Source organism: Bos javanicus, chromosome 6 (assembly GCF_032452875.1).
Source record: "Bos javanicus breed banteng chromosome 6, ARS-OSU_banteng_1.0, whole genome shotgun sequence".
NCBI lineage: Eukaryota > Metazoa > Chordata > Mammalia > Artiodactyla > Bovidae > Bos > Bos javanicus.
Genome location: NC_083873.1, coordinates 26,015,684 through 26,033,329, shown reverse-complemented (window position 1 = coordinate 26,033,329; position 17,646 = coordinate 26,015,684). Strand labels below are relative to the sequence as shown.

The 17,646-nt window shown below is 35.3% G+C and overlaps 1 protein-coding gene across 4 annotated transcripts in view; it reads right to left on the bottom strand.

The window, feature by feature from the left end:
• Positions 1-7,528: 7,528 nt before the first annotated feature.
• EIF4E (eukaryotic translation initiation factor 4E) overlaps positions 7,529-17,646 on the bottom strand; it is a 41,568-nt gene continuing 31,450 nt past the window's right edge. For all 4 annotated transcript variants that reach the window (XM_061419592.1, XM_061419591.1, XM_061419590.1 and 1 more), the window contains 4 exons: positions 15,857-15,920; positions 15,065-15,178; positions 12,840-12,979; positions 7,529-10,776 (listed from right to left, as the gene is read on the bottom strand). In XM_061419592.1, the coding sequence (XP_061275576.1) occupies positions 10,662-10,776; positions 12,840-12,979; positions 15,065-15,178; positions 15,857-15,920 (433 nt within the window). In that variant the 3' untranslated portion in view covers positions 7,529-10,661. The remainder of the gene's footprint in view (positions 10,777-12,839; positions 12,980-15,064; positions 15,179-15,856; positions 15,921-17,646) is intronic.

Here is a 17,646-nt window from a genome sequence, read left to right as displayed (position 1 = left end):
GGCTCTTTTGCTATACAAAGTAAGTATCCATGTTGTTGCAAATGATTGGTTTACCAGTCATGAACCATGTGATCTTAAATAGCTGTCTTACAATGTAATTATTGTCTCACCATGTACTCTGAAGAAAATCCACATCCCACGGAGTACCTATCAGCACAAAACCATCATTACTTTGGAGAATGTCTAAACTATTTAACTGATTAAGAGTTAACAACGCCAAGTGGCAAGATAACTCATTCAGCCATCTAGGAATGTATTTTGTACTTGACTCTAATTAAAAATTAAATTAACCAAGTATAAACCATCAATGGAGGATTTAGACTTTTTTTTAATGCCAACTGATATAAACTGCTTCATAAATTTAAAGGTTCACATTACTAGGGATACTTTTCATGGTATTTTTTCAAACTGCAGATTGTGAATATCTGAAAAGGACCGAGACCAAAATTTTAAAATAGACTAGCGTAGAAAAATCTCAAGATGCCTTCATTCCCTATGGTAGAATACAGCTGAGTGAAACTTTTGGTATATACATATATAAACAAAGCCACAACATAAAATGTTATTGTAGGCAACAGTAAGAAGTATACTGAAAAATGCTGTTCGATGCTTTAGAACAATCTCTCAGTACAGCTAGACCCATCTGCAGATTTGATGACATTCCATTCAGGCATGTCTTTATCAAGCTCAACCTTCACAAGAAAAATATGAAACTCTGCTTCTAAAATATATTTACTGTTGCTGTTGATCAGTCGCTAAGCTGTGTCCAAGTTTTTGAGAGCTCATGGACTGCAGCATACCAGGCTCCCCTGTCCTCCACGGTTTTCTGGAGTTTGCTCAAATTCATGTCCACTGAATCAGTGACGCTATCTAACTAACCATCTCATCCTCTGCTGCCCTCTTCTTTTACCTTCAATCTTTCCCAGTATTGGAGTGTTTTCCAATGAGCAAGCTCTTTGTTGGCAAAGTAATGTCTCTGCTTTTTAATATGCTGCCTAGGTTTGTCATAGCTTTCCTTCTTTCATCCTAATTAACAGACTTTTTAGCTCCTCTTCGCTGTCATTAGAGTGGTACCATCTGCATTACCTGAGGCTGTTGGTATTTCTCCCGGCTATCTTTACTCCAGCCTGTGATTCATCTAGCCTGGCATTTCGAATGACATACTCTGCATGTATATTAAACAAGCAGGGTGACAGTATTCAGTCTTGTTATACTCCTTCCCCAATTTTGAACCAGTCAGTAGTTTCATGTCCAATTCTAACAGTTGCTTCTTGAGCCACACACAGGTTTCTTAGGAGACAGGTAAGACAGGTCTGGTATTCCCATCTCTAACAATTTTCCAGTTTGTTGTGATGTACACAAAGAGTTTAGCCCAGTCAATGAAGCAGCAGATGTTTTTCTGGAATTCCCTTGCTTTCTCTATGATTCAATGAAGGTGAGGAATTTGATCTCTGGTTCCTCTCTTTTCTAAACTCAACTTGGGTATCTGTAAGTTCTCGGTTCATGTTACTATTGAAGCCTAACTTGAAGGATCTTGAGCATAACCTTCCTATCATGTGAAATAAGCACAACTGTATGGTAGCTTGAACATTCTTTGGCAATGCCCTTCTTTGGGACTGGAATGGAAATTGAACTTTTTCAGTCCTGTGGCCACACTGCTGAGTTTTTCAAATTAGCTGACATATTGAGTACAGCACTTTAGTTCTTCAGATACCTGCCCGAAAGTAAAACTTACTGCTATTTGAAACTTGTTAAAAGCAATGACAAAATGCCCAATATCTGAGCTATTGTTTTGAACACTAGATATAGATTATGTCATACAGTATGGTCCCTGGGTCACATTAATCACAAGATCCACTTACAAAATTTCTTAGAAATGTAGAATTAAGGCCTGACTCCAGCAATAATCTTTCAGACTGACCATCTGATTCATGCGCACAATGCAATTTGAAAAGGATCGGTTCTCAAGGGACACAGGACCACTGACTACCATAACCAATAGAAATTTATGGGACACTTGCATTGTAACAATTATGGGTGAGGCACATCTGGAATTACTAGGGATGAGCAATACACAGATGTACACACCTAAGAGCTGGTATCCCAAATGACATTCAAACACCCTGCCAGCCATTCATGTAAAAGATTTTAAAGTCTACTTCTAATATTGAAATTTGAATCTAACTGTATTACCTAACATGTAACACCAAGTAATCTTTGCACAATTTTAATACACTGAATTTTCCAGAAATATTTTGTATAAGATGAAAAAAGGCATACTTAACTAAGCATTGTATAAGATGAAAAAAGGCAACTTAACTAAGCATTGTTTACCATTTCAGAGTAATTTGCTAACTTGCATTTAGAGTTATGTTCACACTGATACTGGGTATGTGTTCAAATATCTGATTACCTTCCTTAAATAATTACATTTGAGCTAAAATTATTTTCCTAAAAGCTTCCCTTTAATTTCCCGTCTTATTCTATTACTAGCTCTGTTATTCTAGATAGGGAATTTTTTCTTAAATAAGTAGTAAAGCTTCCCTGGTGGCTCAGAAGTTAAAGCGTCTGCCTGCAGTGCAGGAGACCTGGGTTCGATCCCTGGGTCGGGAAGATCCCCTGGAGAAGGAGAACCCACTCCAGTATTCTTGCCTGGAGAATCCCATGGAGTGGAGCCTGGTGGGCTACAGTCCATAGGGTCGCAAAGAGTCGGATACGACTGAGTGACTTAAGTTATATTAACTATGAATTTCACTTGAGGATAATGAGTATGCAATATATAACTGGTTTAAGAAATTATGCAGCCCCTACCATTCCCCTAGTTCAGGGGTCCTTGATATGAGAATACAAGGACATTCAGCCCAAGGAAACCATAGTGGCTTCACAACAATAGAAATTCTAAATAATACAACTTGATAACATACATCTAGCCATCCTGAGGGGTTAACACATAACTCTGTTCCACCCAAAACCGTTAAGATTAACAACTACTACATCACACCCTGAAACTATATACAATGGGCTGGATTATAAACTTGGATCTCAAAATGTGGTCAAGCCTCACACCCAATTTCATTTATGGAATTGCAATTTGCATCATTTTACCAGCCTACACTGGCTATTAAAAAACAATCCCATAAAAGCTAGAATTACTATAGAGTGTCAGTCACTGCATGATGTACACTACAGGAGTTTTTTTAAGGAAGACCTACAGAAAACTAAAATTCATTACAGATTTGCTCTGCACCAAGCACTGAACTATATACAACCAATCTTGTCTCACGACTGCCCTCTGATACAGGTTATCACTCATTTCAGAGATGACAAAAACCAGCTTAGAAATCTCAACCAACTTGACTAGGTCCATACATCAAATAGACTGCAGAACTAGAATGTGAACTGAGGCTATTGCTGCTAAGTCGCTTCAGTCGTGTCCGACTCTGTGCGACCCCACAGACGGCAGCCCACCAGGCTCCCCTGTCCCTGGGATTCTCCAGGCAAGAACACTGGAGTGGGTTGCCATTTCCTTCTCCAATGCATGAAAGTGAAAAGTAAAAGTGAAGTCGCTCAGTCGTGTCCAACCCTCAGCGACCCTATGGACTGCAGCCTTCCAGGCTCCTCTGTCCATGGGATTTTCCAGGCAGGAGTACTGGAGTGGGGTGCCATTGCCTTTTCCGAACTGAGGCTATTGGACACCAAAGCATGTGTGTGTTTTCCAGAGCAGGTTGCCATGTAGTCTTCACCTCTACTGTAGAGCATCTACTGAATCCTGTCTTTGACTATCTAGCCAGCTGGATACTTAACACAAAAATTGTGTCCCACAAAAGGCAATGCCCAAGCATGACAGCATCATTGAAGGACTTGCTTCTCCATTTTATTTATTAGAATGGGCTTTATGGAATGCACTTTGGATGCTAACCTCACTTCTGGCTTAATTTTTTCTCACATTCTATCTTCAATTTTTCACTTCCTATAATAAAGCAAGAAACAAAGAAGCATAGCACATGCTGCTTTAGGTAATACAAAAAAATGTATTATTAAGACAGTCCTAATAGAGTGAGTACAAGCTTTGCTAAATGATGTAGAAACTACCGTGCAATCACTTTTATAGTTAAAATCCCAATTATCATTCTGAGAATAAGTACATAAGCTCCAGTATTTCCCAGTTACAGACCTCTGGTTACCTTGGCTGCTTTTCAGAAAGTAAAAGAAACCTTAACATACAGATAAACAATGAGCATTTGAGGATGTGAAAAAAGTAAAACAGGGCTCAGTGGCATGTCTTTAAGCTAAGAACCCAGACAATACCATGGACAATCAAGAGAAACTGCAGTGGACTCAAGGACAAGCAGAGAGGAAAAAACTAGATATCGAGGCAAATCACACTTTGTTAACTAAGGTCATCAGGTGGGAATGGGGTTAGGGGCCTGCTGGAAGTGCAAAGGAAATGAAAACAGGTTAAGACATTTAGATTTACTGACACCAAAAAACATTTAGAGTAAGGATCAGCAAACTTCTACAAAGGTCCCGCGAGTTGTATCTTACACTTTGCATGCCTGTCTTAGTCACAACTAGTCAACTCTGTCATTATAGAACACACATCAAAGGGGAAAAAAAAAAAAAAAACCACACGTGAACAAATGGGCAAGTCCATGTTTTAATAAAACTTTACAGTAATTACAAAACATAATGTATACCAAATATGACCTATGAGGTGTCATTTGCTGCCCTGACAAGAGGTTCAGCAGGCACGAAGAAACATGGATCTGAAACACAAGAGGGAGGTCGTGGCTAAGGACAGAGGTTTGGAAGCCACTGTCACAAAGTGACAGTAAGGATAACCTAAGAATAGTAAAGACGGAAGATATGAACATTTAAAGACAGAATTCTTATAAAACAGCAACACTTGAAAAAAGCATGAAGAGAAGGTAAATGATTTTCTGAAAGGAGAAAAAATGTGTGAAATGGGAACTTATGAAAAACAAACATCCTTAAAATCAAGTGCCAAAAGAAACTTTTTATGACAATATAAAGATGCATCTGGGAAATATACTCAATTAAAAAAAACTGCAAAGTTAAATTCAGTCTGAGGCTTGAAAACAAAACTAGGTCCTGTTATCAGTGCTGATTCAAGCTTTTTAAATGTTTACAAGCCTAAAACAGAATTAACAACTTAATGCTTATCCTTTGGAAAAAGTTTAATCTAGAGAACTATTTTACTTGTATTTTAAAACAATACTGGCTCATTAGAAAAAAATAAAACAGAATCGATCATAAAAATATCATGAGGACCAAAACTGAAAAACTTGCTAAGCAGCATTCTGTAGAACACAACTAGAACACTGAAGATGATCCTTTTATGTACATTAGAACAGTCTGGGTTTGGAATGCATAGAGACTAAGGGCCATTTAGTGCTAAAGAAAAGGGATGCCTAAGTCGCTCAGTGGTAGAGAATCTACCTGGCCAGGAGGACACACAGGTTTGATCCCTGGTTTCAGAAGACCCCTGGAGTAGGAAATGGCAACCCACTCCACTATTCTTGCCTGGGAAATCCCGTGGACAGAGGAGCCTGGCTGGCTTCAGCCCACAGACTTGCAAAGACTCGGACACGACTTAGCAGCTAAACAACAAAAAAAAAAAGGAAACTGCTTTTATATAAAAAAAATTATACTATGCAAAGGTAAGACTACAACTTACACTGGGAAAACGTAAAGACAAAAATTTCAAGCAAGCAAGGAAGGAACCCAGTCCTTCAATAAGACATACATTCATATAATCAATCACTAGAATATAAAAGCTTTATATGTGTTATGACATGTAAAACTGAACTTTCCAAGATTATTAAATGAGAAAACAATGCTGAATGATTTGGGTCCAAAGAAAAAAGTCACACGTACCTGGTGTATGCACAGAAAATTCTTGGACATATATAAGAAATGTGAGTGGTACCTTGAAAAAGAAAAGTACGATTGAAGAAGATAGGCAATTGTCACCTTGTGTAGAAAGACTACCTTTCTGTAGTCAAAATAGGTTATGTGTTCTGTCTGGTCAAACACTGAAAAAAAAACAAGTGACTAAATGGAGAATTGCTATCTACAAAACCACATCAAAGCAAACATAATCACATTTAAAATGCTTCAACAAATTCAAAAGTACGCTAAAACGACGAAGCTTTTTAAAAGCACAATCTCATAACTGAAGAGCCACACCCACAAAACCACTTGGACAGTCATACAGATTTCAGCAATGTAAAGTAGAAGTTGTCTTGCAAAAGCTGTAATTTACACACGAGGGTTTGGTCCAGTCCTCCTATGTAGTGTGATCCATTTCGACTCACTCTAAGTTAGTGTTGAAAGGGTGTTTTATATTTACCTCTAGACTACTAATCCCTAGTAACAGAAACTCTAGTTCTATTACAATAATATAAGCTATTTGCAGAAACTGTGGAAAGATAGAATTATTTTGAATAGATATCCGCTTTTAAAAGTTTAGAGCAGGGACCAGTCTATTTTGTTTTCTTCTGTACATCCAGCATCTACAGCACAATAAACTGAGGTACTCAAAATGTGTTTTTTGGAGAAAAAGTAGGGGCATAACTTCTGTGCAAAACTATTACGAATTTATAAGCTCAGAAGTAAAAGAAAAAGGGGCAAGATTAAAAACACGGAATCTGGTTCCTGTGAATTGGGAAAGGCATAGCACATTTCATCTCACACCCAGTTTCAATTTTTTTGCTTCTGGCAGTAAAACAATCACATGAGTATTAAAACATGAAACTATCCAAGGTGTTAGGATGACTACCTCATGTCTACTTTGAAATTCACAGTAAGCAAGATATAACAAAGTATTATTGAAAGATGCCACAGACTGGGGCCGAAACTTCCACAATAAGTCAGTTAGTTGTGAGATGAGAAGTAGAGATAATAAAACTGGCTGGTTTTAGCAATTGATGGGCAAATGAGCTGATCCTGACTACTGAAGACAACCTAAGAGTGGTGTCTCTCCAACTGTATGTGACAAAGGAGCAGGTTTAAACCCCAAAATGCACACTCCTGTCACAAATATATATTGTATATATATATCACATACTTCTTCCCGAGTGGTGCTAGAGGGAAAGAACCCACTTGCCAATGCACGAGACACGAGAGACATGGGCGTGATCCGTGGGTCGGAAGAACCCCTGGAGGAGGGCATGGCAACCCACTTCCAGTATTCTTGCTTGGAGAATTCCACAGACAGAGGAGCCTGGTAGGCTACAGTCAGATACAACTGAAGCAACTTCCACACACACAATGTCACAGCAATATCTGATTTCTGTAGAAGTTTCTAGATACTCAATTTCTATACTGGTCTAGAGAGACACCTACTAGCACTACCTAGGGTTTTGTTTCTTAACGTCAATTTGATCTGAAACCTTGTATTTATCCGGGTCTAACTCTTGAGTGAGAAAATTCAGCTCTTTTTTCCTTCTACTCAGTAGATGAAGACCATCCAATCCAACAATTAGATAAAAAGTAGCACAGAGACTTGTCATTAACTTGTTTTAATTTTAAAATGTAAAACATCACATTATCACACTGCCTTAGTAAATTAAAATTATCCTTTTGAATGCAAACTTCAGCATGTAAGAATCTCAACTTGAAAACTTCACTTTATTTTGCCATTTATCTTAGAAGATAACAGGACATAGATACTTAAAACCAGATATGAAAATATTCACTTGATCTATGTACCTCTAAACTCCTGTACCTTTGTTTCCATGTTCTCAGGAAAAAAAGCCGAATGATTGAGTGTGAACAGAGTACCCTCAGGGGATTCCCTATCTCTTATATGTTTCATTATCAAAGGAAGTAAAATTTAAAATGTTCTGACCTATATACACTGACTACAATCTGGTACAATGTACTGTAGCCCATGAGGTAGGCTCCATACCTCTGAGACTGTATCATGTGCTTTACAGAATTTCTGGAACAAAATTTCCAGGACTCAAATCCATACTAAGTGACTTAAATTCTCACTGTTTTTGTTTCTTCATCTGTAAAAAGGGGATAAGAGCACCTACATCAAAGGGTTATTGTGCAGGTTAAAGTGCATGTGAAGTGCTTAGAACACTGCCTGGCATATAGTAAGTACTAAGTAAGGATTTTAACTTTTTGATTCTTTCATAGTATAACTCAAATCCTCTGAAGAACTAGAATTTTAACAATTAAATTGGTTAAATGAAATATGGCATATCCTTATGATGAAATACTAATTATCCATTAAAGATTATTTTAATAATCTATTATGAAAATATATTTAAGCTATAATATCCTGTTGAACAGAAAGGAAAAAGTAAATTAGAAAATCATGTACAATCTAATCTTATATTTAGAAAAGATGCTAATAGTTATAAAATTTGCAAGTTATTGTGATATTTAAGTGATATTTGCCAAAAGACACTCAGAATCATTCTACCCACACTGGAAAAAAAAGACTTAAAACCAATTGTGATTCTCAGCTGATAATGAGGAGAATAATAAAATGCCGTAAATTAGGATTCTTCACAATTTAGAACTGTGTACATTTAATGCATTATTTCTTCTCGACTCTCAAAGGCTGATGCTTCTTAAAATGGACCGCATGCTAGAATTAATAAAGCACTGATTTCTGATACATTCCTCCAATGCCACCCACTGCCAACATACTAACACTACCACTGTTACTTTTAAGCAAGCTCTTGAAGTGCTCACAAACTACATATACCAAAAGACAATAAGTCACCTTAGCCAATCACCCAAATTTAAACAAGATATTATTAGGTACATATATTGAGATTATAAATATAAAAGATACAGTATTTATAGAATACTGAACAAGGGGTGTTGGTGGTATTGAGAGTACTCAGATGGTAGCTTGTGGTACCCTCTAAGCTGTTTTAAATTCTTCAATAAAATCAGTATTATTAATTTCACATTTATTTTACATAGGATTCTTGTCAAACTTATCCGTTTTAAATGATTAATTCATAATCACCATCTAGAGACAAAATTTCCTCTCAACTAATGATTATTCTACCTACAGTTCAGCTCACTCTGTCTACAATAGTTATATTTCATTTTATCAAATCTGAAATATACAATTATGCATTACAGACAAGCTGTTTTCAAATTTGCTTAAAGAGTAGATCATGTTTTCAATTTTACATAAAGCCATACACCAGTTTATCATTAAAAATATGAGTCTTCATAACCTGTTTATTCCAATTCTCTTTAGACAGCAACACTAACAAAATTCTTAATGCATACACCCCCATCACCTACAAGTCTTTCCCTATGTTATTATTTTGACACTTAAAGAAGAACATCTCAATTAACAACCAAGTTTTATAACTACTATCCCTACCAATCAAATGGTGATGCATCAAGGTGGCAATTTTCATGAGTTTTAACATATTAAGAGTACATTATTTACCTAAGCCTAAAGGTAGCGCCTTATTAAAAAAAAAAAAAGCCACATCAATTTAATTTCATATATATGATGCTACCTATTCAATTTATTAAAAATTAAAATAAACAAAATAACCAAACTAATGCTCCAAACTTATGCTGTTCATGTGGAAGACACTACAAGATATGACACAAGAGAGACTGCCTTGCAATAAGAAATACAAATTCCTTCTACAGAGATGGAGAAATAAAAGGACAATTCTAGTTGTCTAAAAGACAATTCACTGTACACATTTTATTTACAGTTTTGTACACTGTCTTAATACGAATGGGACCGCTTTTCTACTTGAGCCAATTTTTTAACCAAAGCAAAATAACCTAAGTAATACAAAGTGTTAAAATACAGCATAAAGATACAAAAACAAACATACTAATTCTAATTAGGAATGTAATTATGATGTTACATTTTTTATAATCCACAATTAAGTTTAGGAAATCACACATAGATCACTGATTTGAATGAAATGCATAAATTTGTAGCAAAGCATTGTAGTTTTAAGTTATAAAAAAAAAATTACCAAAGAATGCACAAAATTAATGTTTATTCCACCTTTGTGTCATATTCCTGGATCCTTCACCAATGTTACATGAGAAAGAAAAACTAAGCAAAACAAATGAAAAACTGAAATCAGAATCACTAATGTTATCAAGTAGGGAAACAAATAAATTAAAATCTAGCAGCCATCAGCAAGAGTACAGCACAGATAATGCTGTAAAAAGAAACAAAGAAAATTGCCAGAAAACTGTATGCATCATACTCTTTCAAACCAGCAAAATATGCTCCTGCATACAATGGAACGTAAACAAAATCATTCTCTTGTAAGGTATAGAAATGCAAGTTCTTTTTTTTAATATTGCAGATGGGTCAAATGTGTTTGTAATGGTTATTTCTATTAAGCTATTACAGAGTGGGCCAGGAACACATGGATTCTGGGGATGATGTGTACTGTAATTCTTTGATTGAGATAATGGACACTCTAGCCAAAAAAAAGAAAATACGAACACAGAAGTACAAGACAAAGGCGAATGAGACTTCTCTTATATCTTAGCAACATTTAGATGGAAATCAAATTTAAATGCAGTCCACTCTGCTTTTGAAGAGGCTTTGGTTCAGCTCCCAAATCTCGATTGCTTGACGCAGTCTCCTATGAGAATACTCAGAAGGTGTCTTCTTAAACAACAAACCTATTTTTAGTGGTGGAGCCGCTCTTAGTAGCTGTGTCTGCATGGGACTGATAACCAATCACTATCTTTGGAGGAAGTCCTAACCTTTCCTTGTATACCCTCCTATAGGAAGAAAAAGAAAAGTAGCCATTAATTTTTATTCAAACATACACCCCAAATCCAGCATTACTATTCTTTATTAAAAAAAAAAAAAAACTATAGAGAGTGAAATAAGAAACTGCACATTTTCTTTTTGGCAAAATATACTCTTCCTTTTCACTACAATTTGGTTAATCACTTAACCAATATTTGAGAATCTACTATGTACCAAGTACTGTGGTAATTATCAATAAATTAATAATAAACAAAGCAAGGACAGTCCCTGGGGTTATGGTATTTATAGTTTAGACTATTTGATTATTTACAAACAAATAATCACAAATACATATGGTGGAGCTGTATCACATACAAAATTAATTTGTATAAAATCAATTACATGCACATATTTTAATTTTTTGATCTAAAATGCTTCAATTATATTTTACATACAAACTTTAGTATTTTATGTTACTGCAATTACATATTTACCTTATCTATTACTGACAAGAAAGCACACTCAAAAATTAAACACTTTGAAGGCAATTTGTAATATTTTCAAATCATATGTGATTCTATTTTAAGGACAAATATGATGAGTATCAAGGAGGGTAAGTACAGGGGCTGCAATATCATTAACAAGAAGGATCTAATCTCCTGGAAATCAAAGAAATCTCTCCTTTTAAATTTATGAGGTCAAAAGTATAATGCTAAGAGAATGAAGCACATCTGAAGGCTGAGGAATAAAAATAAAGCTCAGTGGCTACAGCTAGCAAGAAAAGTGAATATGAGAGTTAAGGCTGACAAGGTAAAACTGGGCACAGATCACCATATAATCTGAGAACATCATAGGTCAGGCTAGAAATCTGGTATCTGAGAAGAGCAAAATTTAAAAATAAGCACCAAATGAAACAAAAATAAAGATATATATATTTTCATGGAGTGGAATCCTCCAGTATACCAGGAAAATTTATTCATACTGTACCCTCCAGAAGATTTCAGTACCTTCCCTAGAATAAGGTATTTAAAAATAATTTTATATAACTAAAATTATAATTAATATCAAGTTGACATTAGGATACAATGTACCTTCAATTATACTTAATCACTAAAAATCCCAGAAAGCAAGAGCACTGAGCCATGCAGCTTAAACGGGTGGAAAAATATCCTTCCTTGAAAAACTGAAGTCAAATGTTTAAATAGAGATTTCAAAAATTGTTAACACTGACACAATTAAAAATCTTCCCAAGGAAAGAAATTCATATCTAATTTCTTTAATGCATTTTCAAAGAAATATGAGATCCTCACAATCAATAAGATTCAATGCTGACAAAAACATCAGGAATATGATGACAATCAATTATCAATTTTCTCTTATAGAAACCCTCTGGAAAATGAAACCTGGAAAATCCCCACACCTTTTAATCCAGAAAGGAATCATGTTCATAGAATTCATACTGCTGGAAAAATCAACATACAAAGGGGCAAATCAAACATATTGAGACCTATGACCTGTACTTAATTTCAATATAAAATTTAAAGTTCAGTTTTACTAATTTAAATTTAGTAAAAATTAACACTGACTGACATTTGAGGGGGAAAAAAAGGACAGGCAATTTTTGCAAATAGTAATATTTGCCAAAAAGTTTTAAAATATATACATGTAGGTTTTAAGCATGGAGAAAACCAAGCTACTGTCACTTATATCTCAATGTAAATTTCATGTAAGTGTACACATATGTGGCAAAATACACATATACCATTTGCCAATATTCACCAAACGTATTGAGTATTATACATAAGCACTGTGGTTTTTAAAGTACATTAAGGAAAAGACACATTCTCATTTGATAAATAAAATGTGACATGCTAAAACAGTGTTCCAGTGATTCTATACTCCATTGATAGGAAAAAGAAATTTTACAGAAATGAAAAAGGATGAACCAGACATAGAATACCAATACAGCAGTTCAAGGTTATAAAAGTGTTCATGAAAACAAGAAAAATAATGATCTACATAAACATATTTTTAAAAAAGCAGTTCTGCTTTTAGTTATCTATTTTAAAAGTACACAAACAGCAAAACTTACCCTATATGTGTAACAGCTTCTCTGTTTTCACATTCAGTAGTCCATATTGCTATTTTATCACCTTTAGCTCTAACATTAACAACAGCTCCACATACATCATCACTGTAGTCATCAAAAGATTCTCCAATAAGGCACAGCAGCTTAAAAGAAAAAACTGAATTTCAAATTACATTCAACAGGTTATAAACAGCTTCTTTAAGTTGCAAAATGTCTCATATATTTATATACAAAGCTAAAAAAGTTTTTAAAATCAAGAGTTTTATATATGTAGTTTTTTGTCCTGGCCTTTAAAAAACTGTTAGATTCTTTAATACCAACAAACAGTTTTGCTAACTTTTTCAGTAAACTGGGAAACTGATGTCAGGGCACAAAAAAGGTGAATTATTTTACTAATATTCATTTGCTCTGCTGCTGCTACACTTGCCAGTAAACAAGTTTTAATGGAATAAATGAAAAAGCTGCTCATGGATGAAATGCCTCTTGTTCCTGTTGCTTTTCATGAACTTTCCCTAATTTTTAAAAAAAAATATGGTAAATACATAAAATAAAATTTACCATTTTAACCATTTTTAAGTGGATGGTTTAGTAACATTAAGTATATTCATACTGTACCACCATCCATCTCCACAACTTTTGTCATCTTGCAAAACTGAAATGACTTAATAAAGAGTTCTAAAATGGTATTTACTGATAATCTCTCCCAAAAGAAAATTAAGTTTTTCCTCAATAAAAGCCATTTATTGAAATATTTTTTATTGCTCAATTTAGTAAGTGCTAACCAGGAACTTCCCTGGTGGTCCAGTGGTTAAGACTCCATGCTTCCATGGCAGAGGGCTCAGGTTCGATCCCTGGTCAGGGAACTAAGACTGTGCATGCCATGTGGCACGCTTAATATGCTAACTACAGACCAGACCAGTGTTCAGGATACAAAAAAGATTATAATCCCTGATCTTAAAAGCCTGGGGTTTAAAACCTTTCACTAGAGAAAATGTGTATTATCTCAATTTAATAAATGTCGTATGAAGCCTAAAGTTCAAAATTATATCACAACATATAAGCTGAATGATATCAAGCTACAATTTCACTATTTCCTTCACGGATCTAAAAAGTTGAGTGCACAGAGCAATACTCTAAGGACTGTAAAACTTTGTATCATACAAAATGTGAAAGTTACCACAATTTTGAACTTAATGAAATGACTAGGATGACCTTATTGTGGAAAGTCAGTCAACTGCCAATCACTTTCTGGATTTGTAATATGTAGCAGGGCATTGTACTCTACTAGTAAAAGTATACAAGATTCGTTCACATGATAGAACAAAATTAAGTCCTGGCCTAGATTTCTAGAGTGGGCATCCTTATCTTCTCTTTGAGTAACCAATGAAAAAGGAACAAAGTTTTCTACCACTTTAATGGCAGAAAGTGAAGAGGAAGAGCCTCTTGATGAAGGTGAAAGAGGACAGTGAAAAAGCTGGCTTAAAGCTCAACATTCAAAAAAATGAATATAATGACATCTGGTCCTATCATTTCATGGCAAACAGATGGGGAAAATGTGGGAAACAAGAGTCAGATTTCATTTTCTAGGGCTCCATAAGCACTGTGGACGGTGACTGCAGCCACAAAATTAAAAGACACTTGCTCCTTGGAAGAACAGCTATGACAAACCTAGACAGCATATTAAAAAGCAGATATCACTTTGCTGGCAAAGGTCCGTATAGTCAAAACTATAGTTTTTCCAGCGGTCATGTATGGATGTTAGAGGTGGGCTATAAAGAAAGGTGAGCACCGAAGAAGATGCTTCCCAACTGCAGTGCTGGTGAAGACTCTTGTGGTACTGTAGAAGATTCTTGAGAGTCCCGTGGACAGCAAGGAGATCACACCAATCAATCCTAAAGGAAATCAACCCTGAATATTCACTGAAAGGACTGCTGCTGAGGCTCCAATACTTTGGATACATGATGCAAAAAGCTGACTCATTACAGAAGACCCTGATGATGGGAAAAATTAAGGGCAAGAGGAGAAGAGGGCAACAGAGGATGAAATGGTTGGATGGTGTCACTGACTCAATGGATGTGAGTTTGAACAAACTATGGGAGATAGTGAAGGACAGGGAAGCCTGGAGTGCTGCAGTTCATGGGGTCGCAGTCAGAAACAACTTAGCAACTGAATAACAACGACAACAAAGTTTTAGTATCAAAAACAGCTTTATAATTGTAAAACCTTACTGTCTCTAGCCAAAAACGATCGAGGTCACTTCGTCTCTGCTGTTTGTTCAGTGTAATTAGCCATCGTCCTCCTCGTTTGTTTTTCTCATCTTCCCACATAGGCTCAATACCATCCTACAAGGTTAGGGATACAACAATATGAGACAATATTGTTAGTTTAACTTAAGATAATGACTAAAAACAGTAAGCAACAACCGTGTTGTTTACTTTATACTCGTAAAACTGTTACTGAGGTAGTGGGAAAGCACACAAAACAAAGCTAGAGGCATGGGATTGCAAAAACAGAGCCTTGACTAGGGTACTTACTAGCTATCAAATCTTGGGTTTGACTTAATTTGGAGGTTCTAAAGTAGCATACTTTGGAGGTTCTGAGTAACATACACCTTTGAGAAGCTATACACATTTCTATATCTAAAAAATACATATGAGAGAGCTAATGACTGTCCCACCCACTAACAGCTGACAAAACTCATAAGTATCTCAAGGACACACATACTCCTGACAAACTCTGCACTTCGGTCTGCTCAAGTATATAAAGAAATAGGAGTGGATAATCAAAGCTCTCCTCAAAATCAATCACAGTATGTGCCCATACAGCCAAATTCTCACTTAATTTCAATTATTTATACTAAAAGAAGCCAAAATATACTTATGCTAAAATATGGTAAAGCTAATGTAATTATTCTCCAAGCATCACAACATTAACTATTTCTAAGTTCGTGGTAAGATTTTAATGAATACCTGAATGGTCCAGTCTTATAATAAATATATGAAGTCACCAATTAAGCATACCTTAAAAAGTGAGTAGTCACAGCCAGGCATTAAATTACTAGACAACTGGATATGGTTGTACAGACTAGGTAAAAGAAAAGAACAATTATAAACATAGAAAATGTAGTGCGGAGTTTAGGTGTTTATGTGTACATTCAGAGAATATGATAAAAATAAACAAGATAAAAAACTCATTTACTTTTTTCCCCCCTATGGAGTCAATTTCTGAAACAGACCAAACAGATCTTAATAAGTCAGCTTTAAGAATCAACATCTGATGATTTTTAGAAAATATCTTCAGTGATTTTATCCTGACAATTTTGGTGTATTAGTTAACTTAATATATACACATTATTATAAGAAACTGAGAAGAGATGTACCAGATGGCTGTAAGTAAAAAATCCATGAGGCTAATAAGCCATTTTAAACATACAAAAAGACCAATCTAGAGAAAGAAAGACAAAACTCCCTGATCATCAGGATTGCATGACTAAACTAGGTCAACATTATTATTATTTGTGAAAGTACCCAAGAGTGGAAAAGATCAATAGTTCCCAAACGACACACACCATTACTAGTTTAAGTGAGCAAGCATAATAATCTTTGGGGGAGCTTTTAAAGACAGAACAGTTCCACATCCTACTTCTTAGAATTTTAATTCCTTAAATATAGGCTGGAACCACAGAATGTGTATTTCTAAACTATTTCCCAAATAGCAATGTAACAGATTAACATTTAGGATGAATTAGGTATTCCACTAGCCTGAAGGTAGAATGCTAGATTGGATCATTTGATCTTGAAGTCTACCATAGCAAAATTGTTATAAAACTGGCAACAGAGTAAGAATGCCTTGCCTGTCTCCAGTATTTTATACAGAAGTGATGATCTTATACGACTAGCAATAATACCACATGGATGGTATTATTTCCCTTAGTAAGATTTTCTTACTGCTATTTTAACCCAGTCTGTGAGTATTTCATGTAGAGTTTTAAGAAAGAGTCAAGGATTCTTTGGATGACATCCCACAGTTTAACAACAAATCCAGTTTGAATGAGAGAACATTAAGACAGCATACAGCTTGTTGGGTTTTTCTATCTAATAGTAACTCTTTCCAAACTAGATTATCACTGACAAGATTCCACTAGGCAAGAAGAGAGACATGCAAACTAACAGTAACTACAGAATTAGAACCACCATTTCTATACAATTAATGTCTAGTATGGAAGGGACATTCTTCAATGGCATTCAAAGTAGAAAAGACCAACGCTTCTTTCTGCCGCCTTCTTTCTCCTTAATCATGCTCTAAGGTCTCTTACTAAGTTCACAATTAGAATCTGTAATGGCACACTTAAATAGAATCCTAATGCTACAGACAAGACTAGATTAAAAAAAGAAAATCTCAATAGCTGTTTCGTTAAATTTGCCCCCCAAACGTGAGAAACTAAGTGACAAAGATAGAAAGCTTAAGGGTTTATCTCTCAATTATGGCATAATAATCCACTAAGCAATAACACTTCTTACAACATACCTAAAAACTGTGGCGTCATGTTCTAATTAGAGGTCACTTAGATATATAATTATGTAAAACTGGTGACAGCCAAACAAACTTAGATAAATGCAAATCTTATTCAGTGGGAGAATGGCTCAGGACTCTTGCTCTCCCCTCCTCCACAGGATACTGGAGACTATTATGTTTCAGAAAACTCTTGAATAAATACAATTAGAGAAGAAAAACACTCAATGTTTTGATGAAGGGCAAAACAGAACCATAATTTAACTAGGCCTATGAATTACTGGGAGTTTCAAATGTA